At 35.2% G+C, this 19,975-nt stretch overlaps 1 protein-coding gene across 6 annotated transcripts in view; it reads left to right on the forward strand.

The window, feature by feature from the left end:
* Positions 1-19,975, forward strand: part of LOC107600769 (rho guanine nucleotide exchange factor 12-like) — a 97,223-nt gene that overhangs the window by 63,085 nt on the left and 14,163 nt on the right. For 5 of the 6 annotated variants that reach the window (XM_016292727.1, XM_016292728.1, XM_016292729.1 and 2 more), the window contains 17 exons: positions 2,120-2,167; positions 5,772-5,870; positions 6,218-6,267; positions 7,876-7,933; positions 8,041-8,234; positions 9,932-10,051; positions 11,260-11,388; positions 11,496-11,621; positions 11,699-11,791; positions 15,024-15,134; positions 15,296-15,388; positions 15,475-15,517; positions 15,762-15,894; positions 16,036-16,173; positions 17,190-17,222; positions 18,044-18,158; positions 18,251-18,356. In XM_016292727.1, coding sequence (XP_016148213.1) covers positions 2,120-2,167; positions 5,772-5,870; positions 6,218-6,267; positions 7,876-7,933; positions 8,041-8,234; positions 9,932-10,051; positions 11,260-11,388; positions 11,496-11,621; positions 11,699-11,791; positions 15,024-15,134; positions 15,296-15,388; positions 15,475-15,517; positions 15,762-15,894; positions 16,036-16,173; positions 17,190-17,222; positions 18,044-18,158; positions 18,251-18,356 — 1,689 coding nt within the window. The remainder of the gene's footprint in view (positions 1-2,119; positions 2,168-5,771; positions 5,871-6,217; positions 6,268-7,875; positions 7,934-8,040; positions 8,235-9,931; positions 10,052-11,259; positions 11,389-11,495; positions 11,622-11,698; positions 11,792-15,023; positions 15,135-15,295; positions 15,389-15,474; positions 15,518-15,761; positions 15,895-16,035; positions 16,174-17,189; positions 17,223-18,043; positions 18,159-18,250; positions 18,357-19,975) is intronic. The other variant, XM_016292731.1, reaches the window with a different exon arrangement.

Here is a 19,975-nt window from a genome sequence, read left to right on the forward strand (position 1 = left end):
CACAAAATGATGTTATTTTTAGCAACATCATATGACCCCTTTAAATGTTACTTTTATGTTTACATATGCATTTAGCAGACACTTTTTATCTAAAGCAACTTACAGTGGAGGAAAATAAGCAATTAATTACAGAGCCAAGTTAGTATTTGCAGTATACAATGCTACATTTATTAGAAAGCTAAATTAGTAGACAAGCTAGAGCAGGGGAGAAATATAGAGAAAAAAAAAGAAAAGGATTTTATTTATTTATTGTTTTAATTTTTAATTCTTTCATGTTTTACTGCGAACAGAATTATCAAATGTTGATTCAAGACAAATGAACCAAAAGTGAGCAATATAAAATAGCCCATTGTCACAGTGTTAATGTTCACACTCCATGGGAATATATAATAGCAGTAAAAATGTGCTCTTAGTATACTGAAGTGAATTTATCACACATCTGTGGATTAACCAGACATGACTGAAGTTATCAAATCAAGCACACCAGAGCCCATGTTGCCATGCAGTATGGAAGTTTAACGCTTTAATTCCCAGCGCTTTGGACTAGTGATGTAATGGTATGAAAATTTCTTATTACGATTATAGTGATAAAATGATCACGTTATCAGTATTATCACGGTTTTGTTAAAATGTGCTGGAGATGTTCAAAAAGTACCAACACATAAATCACTTCAAGTTTTATATTTAAAAATCAACAAACAACAAATAAAATGACTTTTTGATTGCTTAATCACTAAAACAATAACATTACCAATGATGTTCGGATTTTAAATGACAACATGACTGACAACAGTTTAATAGCATGTTGAAATATCTAATGTAAATGTTCAAATAAAGCTTTGAAAAAGTTTCATTAAAAGGTAAACCTCACATTTCAGCCTTTAAATAAAGAAAAGAGTTAAGTCAAAATGATAATTGATTAATAAATGATTATATGTATTTGATCTGCTCCATAAATAATTCTAGATAACTTATCTGAATTGTTTAAATGTGTAGAATCCTGAAGCTTGTTTTTCATCAACCGGTCAAAATTTACAGCAGGGCATGCAAATTCATCCCGTTTTTGGCCAGACAGAAACTACACACAGACTGAATGTAAATATAAGTCTCTGTAAATACACTCACTGACAGCAGGTGGCGCTTATGGAAAAGTTGTTTCCCGTAAACTCTGTGGACAAAGCAGCACTGCGATTAAAAACACTACTTTATTAGGGTATTACATGGAGCGAAGATGAAAACAAAATGCCATTGAATCGTTTCTGAAGACAGTCAGAACATTCAGAGGTACATTCATATAATTAATTAATTCATATATTCATTTGTATAATTCCGTTAGCACTCTTTTAAAACCTCCCGGCGTTTCCTCCCTGTTTTCACTCAAAACAAAACTACTCTGCGTGCTGTGCGCACGTGAGACTGTTACTTAAAACTGTGCTTTATGCTGGACAGTATTTATTTATCGTGAGTTGTTCAAATCACGGTAATCTAATACGGTTTTAATGATAATTAAAATATGAAATGGTGATACTAACCATCGGGAATTTTATCATGATTTATCATCAAACCGGTAATCGTTACATCTCTACTTTGGACTTGATAATGGTTTTAGCGGCCTGGTTATACCATTATGTGGGACGCCCATCTCATCACAAGCTCCGGATGTTGTCACAGGACTGTAATCCCTCTCTCTTCCTGCCGTGGGGACGCACAGCTGTGTGGCCATCAGAGGGAAATCGCATTTAAGGATGGCGGTTTATTTTAGTAAGGGATCTAGCTGAGTCATCAAGGAGGATATACAGGGTGTGTCTCAGATGGGTCTGAGTCATCGTTTTATAAATCGGGAGGAAAAGGAAGCAATGTCTGTTGGTCATGGATAAACTGTCTCAAATTTGGTAAAAGTGTGATTTTGTAAACTCGAAGTGATACTGAGATAATGTTTTATTATTGTTTTATCATTTTATTATTATGTATTATAATTTTTTCCATTATTTTGAGTTAAAAGCTAAATTAATCAATTCGGCAGAATTCCACATTACTTCCATATGGAGTGTATTTTTTTCAATTGTGTTCTTTCTCTTGCTGTTTGTATGTGTGTGTGCCGCATGTTTTCTGCTGTCAGAACTGGCTGTTCAAAGTGTAGTAGCCGACGGAAGGCCAGAGTCCTGCGGTAAGGGTCACTGCCACTGCTCTGGGGATTTGCTGTGGTTTGTGTGTGTGTGTTTGTGTGAGCCTCGTTCGTTTTCTTTTATGCCCGCCGCTGAAACTTGGCCTGCACTGATTTCTTAGCATGTCTTGGTGTTGGGCTGTACCTTGGTGGAGCTGGACTTGCTCAAAGACATGTTTAATTGTTAGCGATCTGGAGCCTTTTGCATTATTGAGGTGGTGTGCTGTGCCTTGTCCTTACACACCTTAACCTTTCTGCAGTAGTCTTTCTCGCTGACTCTTTCTGGCTCTTTTCATCTATTCTGTTGTGAGTTTCCTTTTAATCTTACTTTACAGCCATCTGTTTGATGTAAGTGAACAGAATGAGTGAACAGATGCTTGAAACATTTCATTGAGTCAATTCTTTGTGGTTAGTTGACCAAGTGCACCCAGCCCAACTAATCTTAAACTCCCAAAAAAGTATAAAGTTATATTTAATAATATTTAAAATGTATATAATATTATTTATCCAGAATGTATCAATTAATAAAATGTATGCATTACAATTCAGAAATCATTCTAATATGTGTTTCTTCTTCTCAGGTATATTTCAAAATAGTTTAAAAGAACATAATTAATTTGAAATAGAATTTACTGTCATCTTTAAACAATTTAATGTCTGTCAGAAGAGGTCCTTCACAAGGGGATCAACATATTTGGTGTCCTTGGCTTAGAAAAAACGAAAATCGCTGTTCTATGCTACACACACACACACACACACACACACACACACACACAAAGTTGTGTGCTTTTGAATTCAGTAATGGGACAATACTTATTTATGTTACTGCTGTATTACATTGAGCCTTTCATAAAAATGTCTATTCATCTGACATCAAAATCAAAAATCACTATCAGGCTCACAGTCTCAAAATTGAAACATACATTTACACTGATTACAATCAGTAAAACAACTTAAATATTTTTTTCAAATGAATGATTCTTTTGAATCAGATAATGCATGAGAACAAGGAGTAATCATTCTAACAGCTTTGAAAGATGCATCCATTGAGTTAATTCAGGCCAGATGTCACATACATAAAGCAATATAATTCGGGCAAAAAGGTAGGTCGTCTGGTCTTGTTTTATTGAGTGTAGTTGTCACAAATTTACCATACACCAGTCTATCAAGTCTAGTATAATGGCTACACTCAGCCAGAGTGTTTGTGAATGTGTGAGGGTATGTGTTTTTGTGTTAGTAGCACAAATGGAGGAAGATGCACTTTTGTAGCCATCACACATGAATGGCTTAAGAGCTGCACCAAAGCATTTCAGCGAAACACATTGCAGACTGATCCAGTCTTGTGAGATACTTGTCTGGCGTGTTTTTGTTTTTTACATGTCCACTCTTCACACAAGCAGTGTCCATGTTAAAACTGTTAACAGACACCTGTCTACAGAGGCGTAATTTATTATTTAATTTTTTTGTGGTATACATATGCATTGGCAGATCCTGAACGACAGTATGCTTAAATTAAGAAATTTATTCAGATAAAAAAAAAACTCTTATTATCTGTACTGAATAAATCTTAATTTGTATATTTGTACACAAGTGTTTTGTATCTCAACCGCTCTTTCCAGCTGTATTATGATTTATTTATTTATTTGTAAGGACCATGATTTTATTATTTTAAACATGCATTTTTAATGGATTCTTTCTTGTTTAATACTCCATTGCTCATAGTTGATTTATTCTTATGTGATGGATTTATAGTGAGGGATTTATTCTTATGTGATGGATTTATTGTGAGGGATTTATTCTTATGTGATGATGCTGGCACAGATATGCGTGCTTGATTGCGGGGTATGTCTTAATTTACATCTAATTTGCTTTTCATAGTATTGTAAGGACATCTCACTTTATAGTCATCTTCAAATCAAAATTGATCCCATTTAATTTATCAATACACCTTCAAGATCCTATTGTAAAATATGATTTAACATTGTTATTCCTAAGAAGAAAAGGTATCTGTAATCTTTCATCAAAATGTAGTAACTGATCTAATTCTAAAACATCTTTCAATTTTTGACAGTTTTGCTAAATAAAGATGATTTTCTTTTTTCTTGCTGAAAACCAGTTTTGTAGCGTGTTCCACACAGTTTGCCCAATCCGGAACTCTGATTGGATGTTCAGTTTAGCAGCACAGACAGAGGCTATTCTAATGTTACGTTATCTTGTCCGAGCATTCCAATACGCAAATATTTTCTTAACAATATGAGCCACTTAAAATGAAGAAAGTTAGCAGCATAACTGATGTTCAAAAGGGTAAGCAAGCACTGCTTTATTTACGTTTCGTATACTTGCATATATCTCATATCCTTGTTTCGTTTTCTTCTTTTGAATGCAAACAGGCTATAGATTTGCTGATATAGCCAGGTAATTCCTTCCACGCAGGAGGAGAATGCACGTGATAGTGCCAGTCCGCTTGGTGTGTCCCGGCTTTATTAGATTTAGAAATATGTCTGATTCCAGAAGTAAAAGTAGTTGAAAACACCATTTCATGCTTTGATATATACTAAAATCTTTCTAAGATTCTAAGCATCTTTATATTGTGAAATGAGTCAAAAGTCTGTGGTCAGTATGATTTTTTTTTTTTTTTTTTTTTATATATATAAAGTCGTCACTTATGGTCACCAAGCATATGTTTTTTTTTTCTTCTCAAAAATACAGTAAAATTGTGGATATTAGTACAATTTAAAGTAACTATTTTAATATATTTTAAAATGTTATTTATTCCTGTGATGGCAAATCCGTGTCAAATGATCCTTCAAAAATAATTTGAATATGACAAAATGGTGCTCAAGAAACATCTCTTATTATTAATCTACAGTTTATTTGATTTATTTGAAATAGTTTTTTGTGTGTGTCTTGGTGCCCTCAAACTTTTGAACGGTAGTGTATGTTTGAGGAGCTTTCTTACATTTTCGTCGTCACTTATGGTCACCAAGCATATGTTTTTTTTTTCTTCTCAAAAATACAGTAAAATTGTGGATATTAGTACAATTTAAAGTAACTATTTTAATATATTTTAAAATGTTATTTATTCCTGTGATGGCAAATCCGTGTCAAATGATCCTTCAAAAATAATTTGAATATGACAAAATGGTGCTCAAGAAACATCTCTTATTATTAATCTACAGTTTATTTGATTTATTTGAAATAGTTTTTTGTGTGTGTCTTGGTGCCCTCAAACTTTTGAACGGTAGTGTATGTTTGAGGAGCTTTCTTACATTTTCTCACATGGACTTCCTGCAAAGTCACAAGCATGCCAGAAAAGAAACAGGTTTTTGTTGTTTGTCGTTTCTAAAGCTCTTTCATGACTGAGTGCATCTGGCATGCTCCAGGCCTTTCAAGAAATCATTTTTGGTGTGTTTATCCACTGTCTCTCAGCCATTTGATCTGGTTTTACATACACACACAGCCACTATACTGTATATGACCAGGAATAACACACTCTTCTTTATCCAGCTCCTTGAGTGCTACTTAGCAAGTCCTCATCCTCTCTCTTGCACCCTCCATATCTTTCCATTGCTTTATCCCCCCCTCTCCCTCTCTCTCTGTCTCACAGGGCTTGTGCAGCGTTGTGTTATCATCCAGAAAGATGAGAATGGCTTTGGGCTGACAGTGAGCGGCGATAACCCTGTGTTTGTACAGCTTGTAAAAGAGGGTAAGAAAGACACAATCCCTGTTGTTCATTGTCCTTGTTTTGCCCTCCATAACATGCACATGCAGAAGAGTTTCACGAGTGACTTAAACACACACTTGTCTCCTTTAACTACCAAGGCATGGATAATTATCTGGTTGTGTAGCACCACAGCACAGTATAATTACGACACTAACAGCGCTAAATGCACAGTTGCTTTTCCCGTAACTACAGTGAGACAGTGAAAATGTGTATTCAAGCTACTTGTGACCATCCTTACTCTGCACTGATGATGTCAGCTGGTACCGTAGTATATTTTTTTCATTTCAGCAGAATGCATGATTTCTCTCTTTTTCTTGTTTTGCATGTAGATGGAGCTGCCATGCGAGCTGGTGTTCAGACAGGTGACCGGATCATAAAGGTGATGATCATCAGGGGCTCCACCTTGACGAAGTTCAGAATCATTAATCAGAGAAGTAGATTTGAATGTAGATCGTCGAGATTTAGTTCAAAATGAGCACAGTCTGTTATTGGGGCTTGTGTCTTTAAGCCCTGAGGCTACCATACACACATCCTCTCCAGACAGCTCACCTGATGTCGGCAGGATGTCTCTGGTGCTGTGCTCTGTCACCTGCTGGCTGAATGGAGAATTATAGCTCTGCATATATCTCTGGCCCTACTTATTAGTTCAGAAATCATAATTATGATGTGACCTACGCTACCATTCAAAAGTTTGTAATCAGTACAGTTTTTTGAAAGAACTCTTATGCTCACCAAGGCTGCATATATTTGCTCAAAAATAGTGAAAATGGTAATATTGTGAAATAGTTTTTGATTTTAAAATAACTTTTTTTATTTATTTACTGTTTTCTACACACACAAACACATACATATAATGTGTGTGTGTGTGTGTGTGTGTGTGGAAATCAATGCATAGAAAAGTTATTTTAAAATTACAATTATTTCGCACTATTACCATTTTATTTTTTTTGTGTAATTTGTGCTTGTGGAGATAAAGCTGAATTTTCAGCAGCCGTTAATTCAGTCTTCAGTGTCACATGATTCTTTAGAAATCATTCTCATATGCTGATTTGCTGCTCAAGAAATATTTCTTATTATTATGAAAACTGTTGTGCTGCTTAATATTTCCGTGGAAGAATATTAAGAAACATTTGTCAGGATTCTTTGACGAATAGAAAGTTATAAAAGAAAATCATTTATTTAAATTAAAAACATTATAAATTGTATTATTGTTATTTTTGACCAGTTTAATTTTTCCTTGCTGAATAAAAGTATTAATAATAAGTATTAAAAAAAGAAAATAAAGAAATAAAAACATACTGACCCTGAATGGTTTTGAATGGTAGTGTATTCTCATATCATATTGGTCTGAATATTCTGGCCATTTTGATCAGTTTTTTTCTCAGCCCAACAAACACAGGAAGCCTTTTGGAGCGCTGTTGTAGAATGATGGGAAATGTAGTTTGGTCATGCAAGCCTGTCAACTCATAAATGTATTTGTTTTCTGCTAGGTACCAAAGCAATTTTCATTGTTTAACTTGCACTAAAAAGTAACTGAAAATAAAAATGACTAAAAACTATGTAGACTTGTAAAAAAAATAAAATACAAAATAAAAAAAAATACTCAACATAATTATTAAAAGTCAACTAAAAGTAAAATACAATTGAAAAATACAAAAATAAAAACTTATTCAAAATATTAATAAAAAACAAATAGTATATAAGTATATATAATAACACTGAAAACACTATACGTATTTTTTAGCACATATTTTCATTGCTGGTACAGAAATAGACAGTAACTGGCAATATTCTTCTTAATGTTACGAAACAACTTTTAAATATTGTTCTTAATGTTAAGAAGCAACTTTCAAAAACGTTTATGTAAAATAAAATTGGTTTATTAAGTAAATACAGCACAAACTAAAGACTCATGCAGCATTCTGGTTTAAGTAGCATCTATGAATTTAATTTAATCAATGTGTTTAATGTTTTTTTTTTCATGCAGGTCAATGGGACATTAGTTACACATTCAAATCATGTAGAAGTTGTAAAGCTAATAAAATGTAAGTAGCTTGTGCCTTTTTATTGAGTTTATTAGGTTATTCACATTTAAAATGAACAATACTGTACAGTTGTTGGTGTGTTTGTGTGTTTGTGTGTTTGTGTACAGCGGGCTCCTATGTGGCCCTGACAGTTCTGGGGAGACCGCCAGGCCTGCCTCAGATCCCCCTCTCAGACGGCGAGGGGGAGGAGGGGCCTCTCTTCTCACTCACCTCCCCTCACTCCCCGGGGCCCATCGGTCCAGACCGCTCGTCTTCCTCCCCCAACCCCTCGGAGCGCAAACCGACCCCTCTGTCTGTATGGGTAAGAGCTGATAAACAGCCTTGATCTCCATCAGCCCCATATCATCTGCCTTCAGTCTTTAATAGCACTGTATGCCTTTTACTACAGTAACTCATGTGTTTCGCTGGTTGTGTTTGAAGTGTGTCAGCAGCAAAACAGCAACAGCAGTCACATGCTTTCATACAGGCAGTGTCTTGAACACGTAAGAGGGCTGTGGCTCTATACAAAAGTGATTTCTGGGTTACTGCAATGAGTACTTCCTTTCATAATAGTTTAAATTGGACACTGCCTTTCACTGTTCGAGTTTTTTAATTTTTTTATTCAGCACAGATGCATTAAATTGACCAAAAGTGACAGAAAATACATGTATAATTAATGTTGCAAAAGATTTTTCAAATTATTTATTTTCAAAATGATTTGAGTTTTCTTTGAACTTTCATTAGAGCTGCACAATTTTGGATAAATTGAAAATCCTGATTTTTTACAATTTATTTTGTAAATAGAGATTGTGATTTTTCCACTATTCTGAAGAAAAGCCTAAATCAAATTTAATTTACTAGAGGTTCTGACAAAATGTTCATTGCTTCAGTCTATTAAAATATATTAATTTGAATTAAATTATTTAAAAAAAATATTTGAATGAAGTAGTCAGTGTCTCGTTTATAAAGACTAGTTATTGGTTGAATCAGTGTTTCTAAATGAATCTCTTGAATAAATGATTCAATGACAAATACGTTTTTTTTTTTTTGCCACCTATTCGCATAACGAGATAATCAATTCAATACAGTTATTGTCATTGGGAATAAGATTGCGTGGTTTTGAATCGAGATGCTCAAGAATCCTGAAATTAAGTTTCATCAAGAATCCTGAAAAAAAAATGTATCACGGTTTCCGCAATAATATTAAGCAGCACAACTATTTTCAACACTGATAATAGTAAGAATTGTTTCTTGAGCAGCAAATCAGCATATTAGAATGATTTCTGAAGGATCATTTAAGACTGAAGACAGGAGAATGACTGCTGAAAATTCAGCTTTGCCATCACAGGAATAAATTGTACTTTAAAATATATTAAAATAGAACCCTGTTATATTAAATTGTAATATTTCACACAGTATTTTTGATCAAGTAAATTCAACCTTGGTTGATCATAATTTCTTTAAAAGCATTGAAAAAATCTTACTGACCCAAACTTTTGAACAATAATGTATAATGGTTATCTGGAATGGACAATAAAAGTGTAGTTAAATCTACAAATCAAGACTGACCTATGTGGATTTTTTAAATATAATCCATTACTTTTTTCTTAAAGAAATGTATTATAATAGATGACTATGGTGCTGATTAAGTTGCCGTGCATTTTTAGCATATTTTTTATCAAGTTTTGAGAACTGAAACCCTACTTGAAATGCTGCTGCTTTGCAGAGTTGCTTAGAAATACAGCAAGAATACTGCGATCTATTAGTATGTGTAAATGTGTGCTTTATGTAGTACACATTCAGTTTAGAACCATTGGAAAGTATTGACGTAATTTGCTGAACTGAAGCTATTATTATAGACTGACTCGTGTGATTAGGACCGTCATTGCGCTGATACATAAAAGTGCACTTGTATCAACCACGTGATGTTGTGACAGCACTCTCTGAGTTTTCAATCTCACATCCTCTATGACAAGAGACGGAATGATCAGAGCCACTGTAATGTTTGATAAATTACAGGCCATGACGGAGGAGCACAGCAGGAACCCTACACCTAAACTACTGAAGGAAATCCAGGATGCCAAGAAGCACATTCCACAGCACCAGGAGCAGCTCAGCAAGCCCTCTGGGACTGGACAGGTACACACACACACACACACACACAAACCTACCAACAAGCTGTGATTCAGAGAAATTCTCAGTTCTAAAATGTAAAAAAAAAAAAAACTGTAATAAAAAATAAACTCTATATATAGATGTTAATGTAATGTTTAAAGTAATATTTATTTGGTATTTTTTGATTTGGTATAAATACACATTTTACAAATTTCACATACACATTTGAACTTGATATAATTTCAAGTTCATTAAAATTGGAATTGATGGAAAAGTTAAATCATTATTTTTTTTGCTAGTGACACTGTATGTAACAACACGTGTGGAGGCAACTGAGAAAATTAACCATCAGTTTACACCATATTTGCTTTTTAACAACTAATTAGTAATGCTCATAACATGACATTTTATTAGTCAGTAAAACACGTGGAACATGTAATATCTTATAGCGTTTTTCAAACAGGAAGCCCTGTTTCAGCTTCCATTGTACATTTAGATAGTGTAGTCTAGGGTAAACTAAAGCTAAAACCGTACAAACATTTTCATTTACTGAAATAAAACAAAAAACCGAAACTTACTTTATTTCGGCTTGTTGCCAAGGCAACATTTCTCATTTTCATTTAGTTTGTTGAAGCACTAAAATAACTAAAGCTTAATCAGAGCTATATAAAAACACAACAAAATTACCAAACCTTGAACTAAATTTAAAATGACCTGACATGCGTGATGCAACAATAAGATTCAAAAGACAAACATTTTGTCCACAATAGATGCAAAGTATCTACAAGACACAATAAAATCAATTACAAATCAAAGCCAGTCAGAAGAGCGTGTGGGCGGTCTCTCTCTCTCTGCAAGCACACGGCTGTCTCGCAACAAGTTGAATTAATACAAAAAGAAACCATTTTAGTATTATACAAAGAACAATTAGTTACTGATCTGTACCAAGTAAAAACATTTCAAACATAGAATTCACTGCCACTCATTGCATTGTTGTTATGACTGGTTAAGACAAAAAAATCTAGTTAACATGAATAAGATGCCTTTTTGAGATTATTATTATTTTATTTTTTTGCGTGTTTTTACATCAACAAAACTAGGCAGACAAATAATAATTCCTGACCTCTGTGGTCTTCAATTCAGTACAACTAGTGGTGCGGAAATAACACTTCACATTCTGGAAATGTCATGATGTTGCAGTGCTAATAAATGTTTGTTTGTGTTTGTCGTAGGATGGCTCCTTATCTCCAAGGCCAGGAGAAGGAGAGCAGGAGGATAGAGGGGGAGATTTGGATCGACCCCCTTCATGGCAGGGCGATGCTGGAATTGAGCCAGCGTGGACCAACAATACCACAGCCCCTGTCAGTAGACCTGCTTTCCATCAGACTCACTTTCCTGATTTCACGTTTGCTTGGATGCTGATTTATGGTTCCTTTGTGTAAAATTTGCTGTCAATTGTTCTGTACAGGTCACTCCCAGTCCTGTCCCAGAGAGTCCATGCCAAAGAGAGACCCCCTGCCACAGCCCAAAGACCACACCCCGAGACAACCTCAACTCCTGTCCTTCACCGGATGCCGAAGACACACCTGACCTTGTGAGGGACCTCTTTGACCTCATGTCTTCATTTGTAGTTTCTCAGTGCTGTGCATAATTTGAGTGTTTCTCATTTAGGATTGTCAGTCGAATGTGGGGAGCCCCTCCATTCGTCCGGTAGCACACATCATTGGTGCTGAGGATGAAGACTTTGACACAGAGCAGGAACAGGTAGGGCTGACCGTGGCTTGGATATAGTCTGTACATTACCGCCTTTTGATTTTTGTAAATCAGGCATTCCCTGTTTTACTCGCTTTCCTTCGCTTTTAAATAGCTTTTCAATTTTACTTTCACTTTAGAATTAGCGGCAATTCAGCTTTAATTGCTTGAATGCAACAACAAAATACAACGTCAAACTCACTTTAGCATATATATATATAAAACATATAACTTTTATTAACAAAACAAATAAAAATACACCAGGCTATGCCTAATATAAAATAACAAATTTAGTTTTAAAAGTTGAAATGTACAAAACTGGAAACAAGTAAACATGTGTATATATATAACCAAATAAATAAGAAAAACAGAACGTTTATTAGCAAAACGAGTAAGAAAGCTTGGAGGCACGGCATACACCTTGATGTCAAATAAAATAAATAAATGACACAAAGTTTAAATAAAGTAAAAATCAGCAAACAATGTGGAACTAATTAAATAAGAAACTAATGTTTAAAAAAACATCCAAAATCACCTTAGATAAACGACAAAAGTCAACAGGCTTTTCAAAATCCAAAATATTGCCAAACATGCTGTTTTGAAACATCTTTTTAACCAGAATTGATACTTGAAATCTGTCCGCTACCACCGCTACTTTATTACAAGAGTACCCTACTAATCCAGGGACAGTAATTTAAAACAATAATCATTTAAAAATGTATTTAAAGATAATATAATAGTGTTGTGTAGTCTTTAATACTATAGTCACAGCCAGTTTTACTCACTGAAAGATTTATTCGTCATAAAATTATTACTTCATAATTGTATTCGAGTCTTACACACATGCTATACAGATAATGTAGAATCTATTATGGGAGTGGCTTGATGGAGCGCAGGAGATGCAGATAACATGATCTTGACCCTTAAGAAACTTTTAATTAATGCTGTCACGTAACAAATCTGTTCAAATATAAAATTAAATGAATTGCTAATTACTACATTGAAATAAAAATGTAAAGCCTGTACAAATATTAGAAATCGTGACTATAAATAATTGGCAATCATGTAAAAAATTTAAATAAAATAAAAACAATGCATGTTTCATTTATCTATTATAACATTTATGTAGTTTCCTTACAAAAGTAAAAAAAATTGTCAAATTTTTCGTCAGGTGTCTTTTTTAATTATATAATGTCATTACGTTGCTGTCTTGCCGCCAGCCAATCGCTGCATTGCTGATCATGGTTTCGAGTATCGATACATAGCCCCTTTTAAACCAATCCATGAATGCGCAATTATCTCAGATAACTCAATCCAGCCATACTAATCATCAACAACAGGTGCGTTCGAAGAACCCAATTAGCCAGATCCTGATTAGCGCGATGATATCATCTTGGATGTGACATTTCATCTCGGATGTAATAAGCGACGTACGAAGAACGGGCCCCAGCTCTCCAGTGTGTTTGTGTTTACTCGCATCTGACCTCGACAGACTGAAGAGAAAAATGAACCGGAGAAGATTTCTATTTCAAAGAAGTCAGAGCGGCAGAGCGCACACACCTCGCCACGGACCAATGTTATTTAAAATGTGTTTGGGAAAATTTGTGTTGCCAAGCTGTTTAAATCTCCAAAAACAAACTCCAAATGAACTTTGTTTTGATTAGATTTTATTTGAAATGATGTCACACCAATTTGTTTTTCAATTTGCTTGAAGTATATTGGGGGCTCAACCAAGCAGCTTTCTGTTGGTCAACACAGTGAATCTTTGTGGATAACTGATGCGAAGTCTGCAAATGGAAATCATTTGCCCTCACACAAAATTCCTGCTCGTGTGTATTCCTATTGAAATAACTGGATTTTGCCCACAAAAATTCATTGAACAACGCTAAAAGTTGGCAAAAAAAAAAGAAAGTTGGCTAAAAGTTCTCTTGACAGGTCTTCCAGCCAGTTCTATCAAACCTTTACAATTAATCCAGAACGCGGCAGCAAGATTCATTTTTAACGAGCCGAAAATAATGCACGTCACTACCAGTAGCTGCTCGCATAAAATTCAAGGCATTAATGTTTGCCTACAAAACCACCACTGGCTCTGCACCCCTTTACCTAAATTCATTACTTCAGACTTATGTGCCCTCTAGAAGCTTGCGTTCTGCAAGTGAACGTCACTTTATTGTGCCATCCCATGGTCATCCCATGAATGACCTGCCCAACTCAATCCGAGTCCTTAGCCTCATCTTCAAGAATCGGCTAAAAACACATCTCTTCCATCTTTATTTGACTCTCTAACTCTAGCACTCTGTATTATAATTATATTCTTTATTTAGAAAAAAACCCCAAACAAAACTAACACTTGCTTCTCTAATTATTCTTAAATAATATTCTATCTATTTGTTTTCTTTTTATTTATTATACAATTATAATTCTGACTTTCTGACTTCGGATTAACAAAAGCCTGCTCTACTCTTTTTCTATTCTATCTGTTTTCTTTTTATTATATGATTTTAAAAAAAACTTGCTACGTGTACTGCATTAAGCTAACTGAGACTTGTTATAGCACTTGGATATCATTGCTCTTTTGTTGATTTTGATTGCTTCCTTTGTCCTCATTTTTAAGTCGCTTTGGATAAAAGTGTCTGCTAAATGTATAAATGTAAATGTAAAAGTAAAAGCTACTTTACATTCAAATTGATTTAAAAAAGTGCACAGGTATTTCAGGTTGCTCCAGTTAATGCGCATGTGCAGTCCAGTGCGCATGTCTGCTGTAAAATGATGATTGGCTCTTTTATTTAGAAGGCAGAACTTATTCTGCTATATTGCATGTTGCAGTTTCTTAATAGAGCAAGTGAGGCAAAGCACACGCACACCTGTAGAGATGAAAGTTGAAGGAAAAAATTAAAACCTAATTGAAAGAGAACAACTGCACACTCACTTAAGCATAGGCTATTTATTATCCAACGTTTCGGCTAGTAGCCTTTGTCAAGGTAGTTGATGGTGCAGTTTCTCCCATTCATAGTAATATGGGTGAGCCATGTTGGTATATATTTGTTTCAATCTGTCTGTAAGTCTTTATCTTAAGGAAGCTTACTAGCGTTTGGAACAGAGCCCAATGTTTATTCATGGAAAATAGCAAAACCTTTTACACATTTACATTCACAAGCCCACATTTAAGTTATGCATTAAATCATAAAGTTGAATAATATATTAATGTGTACTAGTAATGTAAGTTAACTCTTTCTGTCTCTAGTTGAATGGCCAGTGTAGCTGTTTTCAGAGCGTAGACCTCCTGAAATCTCGGCCTGCTCACCTGGCAGCTTTCATCCATCATGTGGTTTCTCAGTTTGACCCTGCGCCGCTGGTGAGATCGATCACCCCTCTTACCCACAAACCTGGAATTTCCAGGAATCTAACAAAATGTTTATAAATTACTTTCCATGTTCCATGAATCTCTCTTGCATGCTTATGGTTTGGCCTCAGAGCAGATGAGTCACATCACTTGTTTCCCGTCTCGCTCCGCAGCTGTGCTACCTCTATGCTGAACTTTACAAACAGACCAGCTCCAAAGAGACACGACGAATCCTCATGGATACCTTCTTCATAGAAAAACCAGCTGTGAGGAACTTTAAAGCAGTCTCGGCTTTTTTAGATTGTGATAGATGTGGTTTCTGATTAAGTGTTGAATGTTTTTTTTTTAACAGAGCTTGAAAGTAACAGTGCCCGAATCCATCATCGCTGACCTGGGTAAGTTCAAACCTCTCAATACTAGGGCTGTTATTTGAAAATAAAACAACAAAATATATTGGCTGAATAAAACAACAATTTAACTGTCTGATATTTAGTTTTTTATTTTTAAATTAATCTGTATTTGCTGATTTATTGGTAAATGAGAAAAACGTCTGGTTATCGATAATGGCGCCTATATACTGTGCATCTCATTTTAGTGCAACTTTGCATGATTTTTATGCATGTGTTTGTGTGTGCATAGAACGGACTGCACACTCAATTAATGCAGAAAGGAAGAGGCCGGAGCCCATCTCAGAGGACGTCCACCGGCAATATGTGCAGCAGCTGCAGGACACACTACTACCTGACATCCAGAAGAACCTAGAAGACTTCAGGTGAAATGCACTCATCTAATACACACTCACAATCAGATAAAGACCCCAACACGCACTCTTCAACTCCAATGTACCAGCACAAGTGTCAGTCAAAACCTTCTCCTCCAGTAAGTTCACTTGTGTATTATTTGTATGTTTCAGGCACAAGCGCAGTATGGGTCTGACCCTGGCTGAAGCAGAGCTAGCCCGTCTGGATACAGAGAGAATGAGAGACCGTGTGGCTCTGGAAAAAGAGCGATCCTGTGCAGAGCACATTATCTCTAAGATAGAGGATGTACTGTAAGTGCACTTGTCCATGCTGACATGTATGTGCATATACTTTTAGATGATGCCATTTGTTCTCTTGATAGGTTTATTGTCCTCCTCTTTTTTTGTTGTCTCTCCGTGTATGGTAGTTGGTGCTCACACACTACAGATCACTACCATTTACATACCCATTTTATCATGTTTACAGAGCTCTTGTAGAATTTTTAAGATGTTCAGAATTCTATTTAAAAAAAATGTCAATATGTCATATAGCTTTATGGGCTTTCATGGTTGTAATCATGTCACTGATAGACAACACTTAATTGCTGTCCATGACTTTAAATCTTTCACTACTCCCCTAACTCAGGGTGTCCCACAGGGCTCTGTTCTCAGTCCTCTTCTTTTATATAAATATACATGTTTAAGGATTATGTAAATTTTGTAAAAAGTACATACTGTATATTTGCAAGGGACCAGTATGTAAACTGAGGTCAATATGCCTTCAGAAAGGTAACGGGTGACTCATAAATGTTCGCAAGAGGCTTTTTAGAAATATAAATTAATGCTAATATAATGCTGGGGTAAGTACTATACACACTTTTTAATAAATAAATTGTTCCCAGCTGACGAATTTAACAAAACTGAAAAATTCAAGTGGGGAAAAAAGAGGTAGGATTTACTTTTCTTAGCTGTGTTCACTTTTTGTGAACACAAAATTTCTGTGCCAAATTTGTTGATTTATACCACATTACATTATTTTAAAAAGGGTTATGGTAACAAGGTTTAATGTATGACATATTGGCATCAGCCAACAGCCATTCATTGTTAGTCATTATTTAACAGGTTCCCATTTTACCCAAAGATTGACTAAGATTAAACCTAGACTAATATGATTGTATTGAGATTAAACTAATTATGATAACATATTTAGGTTTAATCCAAAATGGGGAAATATTGCATGTTACACTATTCAAATGATAAGGAAAACACACTGGAAGTTGTGTGTGTCTCTCACACTTCAGTAAATTGCAATTTATGTTTTGTTTCAGATTGACGTCACAGGCCACAGAGGAAGATAAGTGGTAAGGGGAATTCTCATGTCCTCTCCCTCCATAAACGACATGTTACATCACCCCATATTAACCCCTGAATCACTGTCCTGCCTTACAGATTGAAACTAAATCCAAGGTCACACAGAAATGGAGAATTTAGTAAAATGGTACAGTTTTACATTACTTTATAAAGTAGTAAAACAAAACCTTTAAAGTGAAAAGGTACATTTTAAAGGCAAAAACCGGCTACAAATCACACTAGCCCTGAAGTTTCCCTCCCAGTTTTTGCTGCAGTCTTGTGAGTGGTGTGTAGTTGCAGCATATGATCGGTCAGGAGCCCATATGGGCGGCAGCAGCAGGGACTGAGGCATTGTGTGTCCTCCCAGATGGCATGCAAGAGAGTGGAGCCTCACGAAGCCTCTGACAGGAGCTTGTGAGGGCTATTTCTGCTCTGGCACTGACTGTGGTTACGCATTGTGCAAGTCATCTGTTTGGCTTGTAAGTGTTTGTGAGAACAGCTTTGTAAGTTCTTCAGCTGGGGTCCTAGCTGTCAGAATAATTTTCTGCACACTGTAAAGTATTTCAGCATGGACTGAACTAAGCTCTTGCTCCCCCTCCTGGAAATGACAGATAATGATTTCTCAGAATAGTCCGTTTTAAACCACCATAGTGAAACTTAGTTTAAGTCTATGGCTGGATTAGAAAAATGTTTAGTTTTGGCTGAATCATCAACACCTGGGTATGTATACAGATGTAATAACGCAATTTGAATGCATTACTACCGTTCAAACTTAGGGATGTGAACAAATTCCAAGTATTTTTTTTTCTCATACTGTCATTCTCTTTCACAGTAGCACCATGCAGTTTGTGATACTGTCGTATATGAAGCAGCTCGGCGTAAAAGTGAAGGAGTCTCGAGGGCTGGAGCACAAGCCCAAGCTAATGAATCTTTTCCCTAAAATAAAGGTACAAACTCTCAGAAAACTTCCTGACTCTGTCTCCAAATGACTCCATGAAACCAAAGAAACCTAACCATTGTCTCTGTGCTCCCTTAACAGAAAAGCATAAAGCCTGAGAAAGATGGAAGTGAGGAGAAATCAAAGAAAACACGATTTCCTAGTGTCTTTCCTCAGAGACGGCCGAGCAGGATTGACACTTCAGCAAGTAAGCTAATTTATTTCACTAACAGTTAAACCAGTGGTTCTCAACCTTTTTGATTCAAAGACCCCCACTGGCCAACAAAATTATTTAAAGGCCCTGCCCATATTGTCTAAGATAATTCCTCCTATATTTTTGCTGTAATGATAATGCTGCTTGTTTTCAAACTCTTTTGTTAACAGAAACTGGGTGTTGATATATTAAATTAACCAAAAATTATTTTATGATTTCAGAAGCTACAAGATTATGATTCTATATGTTCTTTAATAAAAACAATTGTCTTGGGAGGGGGAAAAGAAATCTTGATTATTGTGTGTGTGTGTGTGTGTGTGTTTTTTATAATTTAGTTTTTTGGTTTTTTATTGATATGCTCTGTTAAGTAATCTGGCGTTGAGAACCACTGGATTACAACACAGGTTTAGTTTTGTAGTTATGTAGACAGTAGCGGAAATGTCAGCTATTCATAAACAAGGTCGTTTACATATAGTCTTAAAGGTGCAGTAGCAAAAAAGAGAGGCCTGTTTAATTCTAGGATTTAGAGATGGTGAAATGGGGTTTAAAATGAATTAAATAATATTTCTCAAACCTAGAGGAATACTATTAGTGAATTTAAAATCGATAAAAAATGAAGAGGGAAAAACTGGTTCTTTTTTATCAGAAAAAAAAATATTTTTTCCAGTTTCTGTTAGGGTGAAATCTGGCATAATTTAGTTCCTTGTGAAGCTCCTTGTGGGTTTATTTTACTTCCCTGTTTGTAACCATTTTATACAGACAACCACCCACTTGTAATCTCCTTTATTTTGAAGAGACAAATACCATTCGGGACTCGAATGCTAAGTTTTTTTTCTACTGGCCCTGCCACAAAATAAAATAAATAAATAAAAATAATAAATTGCTTGTTTATTTTTTTTTTAGTAAATAATGTTGTCACAACACCAAAATTTTAGATACCAGTGACATTTCACAATTCCCTTTTCCAGTTTCGATATCACAGCAAAAACTACTATCCTAACTATTATAAAGGTTAAACATTAGTGAAGACAAGTAAACAGTCAGTAATGAAATAAGAAGAACAATCAAGCAAATAAAATGAAACAAACAATGCTTTGAGTTTTTCAGGTAGGTCTAACACTAGTATGCAGAGGAAAGAAATATTAAAGAAATTAAAGGGTTAGTTCACCCAAAAATGAAAATTCTGTCATTAATTACTCACCCTCATGTCGTTTCAAACCTGTAAGACCTTCGTTCATCTTCGGAACACAAATTAAGATGTTTTTGATGGAATCCCCCAGCTGTCTGATCCTGCATAGACAGCAACGCAGCTGAAATGTTCCCAAGTCCAGAAACGTAGCAAGTAGATCTGTAAAATAATCCATGAAGATGAACAAAGGTTTTACGGGTTTGAAACGACATGAGGGTGAGTAATTAATGACAGAATTTTCATTTTTGGGTGAACTAACCCTTTAAGTAAGGTAATCAATGTAAAATAATCACTGCTCTGTCCTCACTGAATTAAACATTTTCTCCCAATTTTATATGTGTATTTATATATAACAATAATTCCATCAACTGTCCTGAGGGTCTTTCACGCTGACCCAGCCAAACAGGCAGTCCTTATTGGCGAG

Source organism: Sinocyclocheilus grahami, unplaced genomic scaffold, assembly GCF_001515645.1.
Source record: "Sinocyclocheilus grahami isolate Dianchi unplaced genomic scaffold, SAMN03320097.WGS_v1.1 scaffold291.1, whole genome shotgun sequence".
Classification (NCBI taxonomy): Eukaryota; Metazoa; Chordata; class Actinopteri; order Cypriniformes; family Cyprinidae; genus Sinocyclocheilus; species Sinocyclocheilus grahami.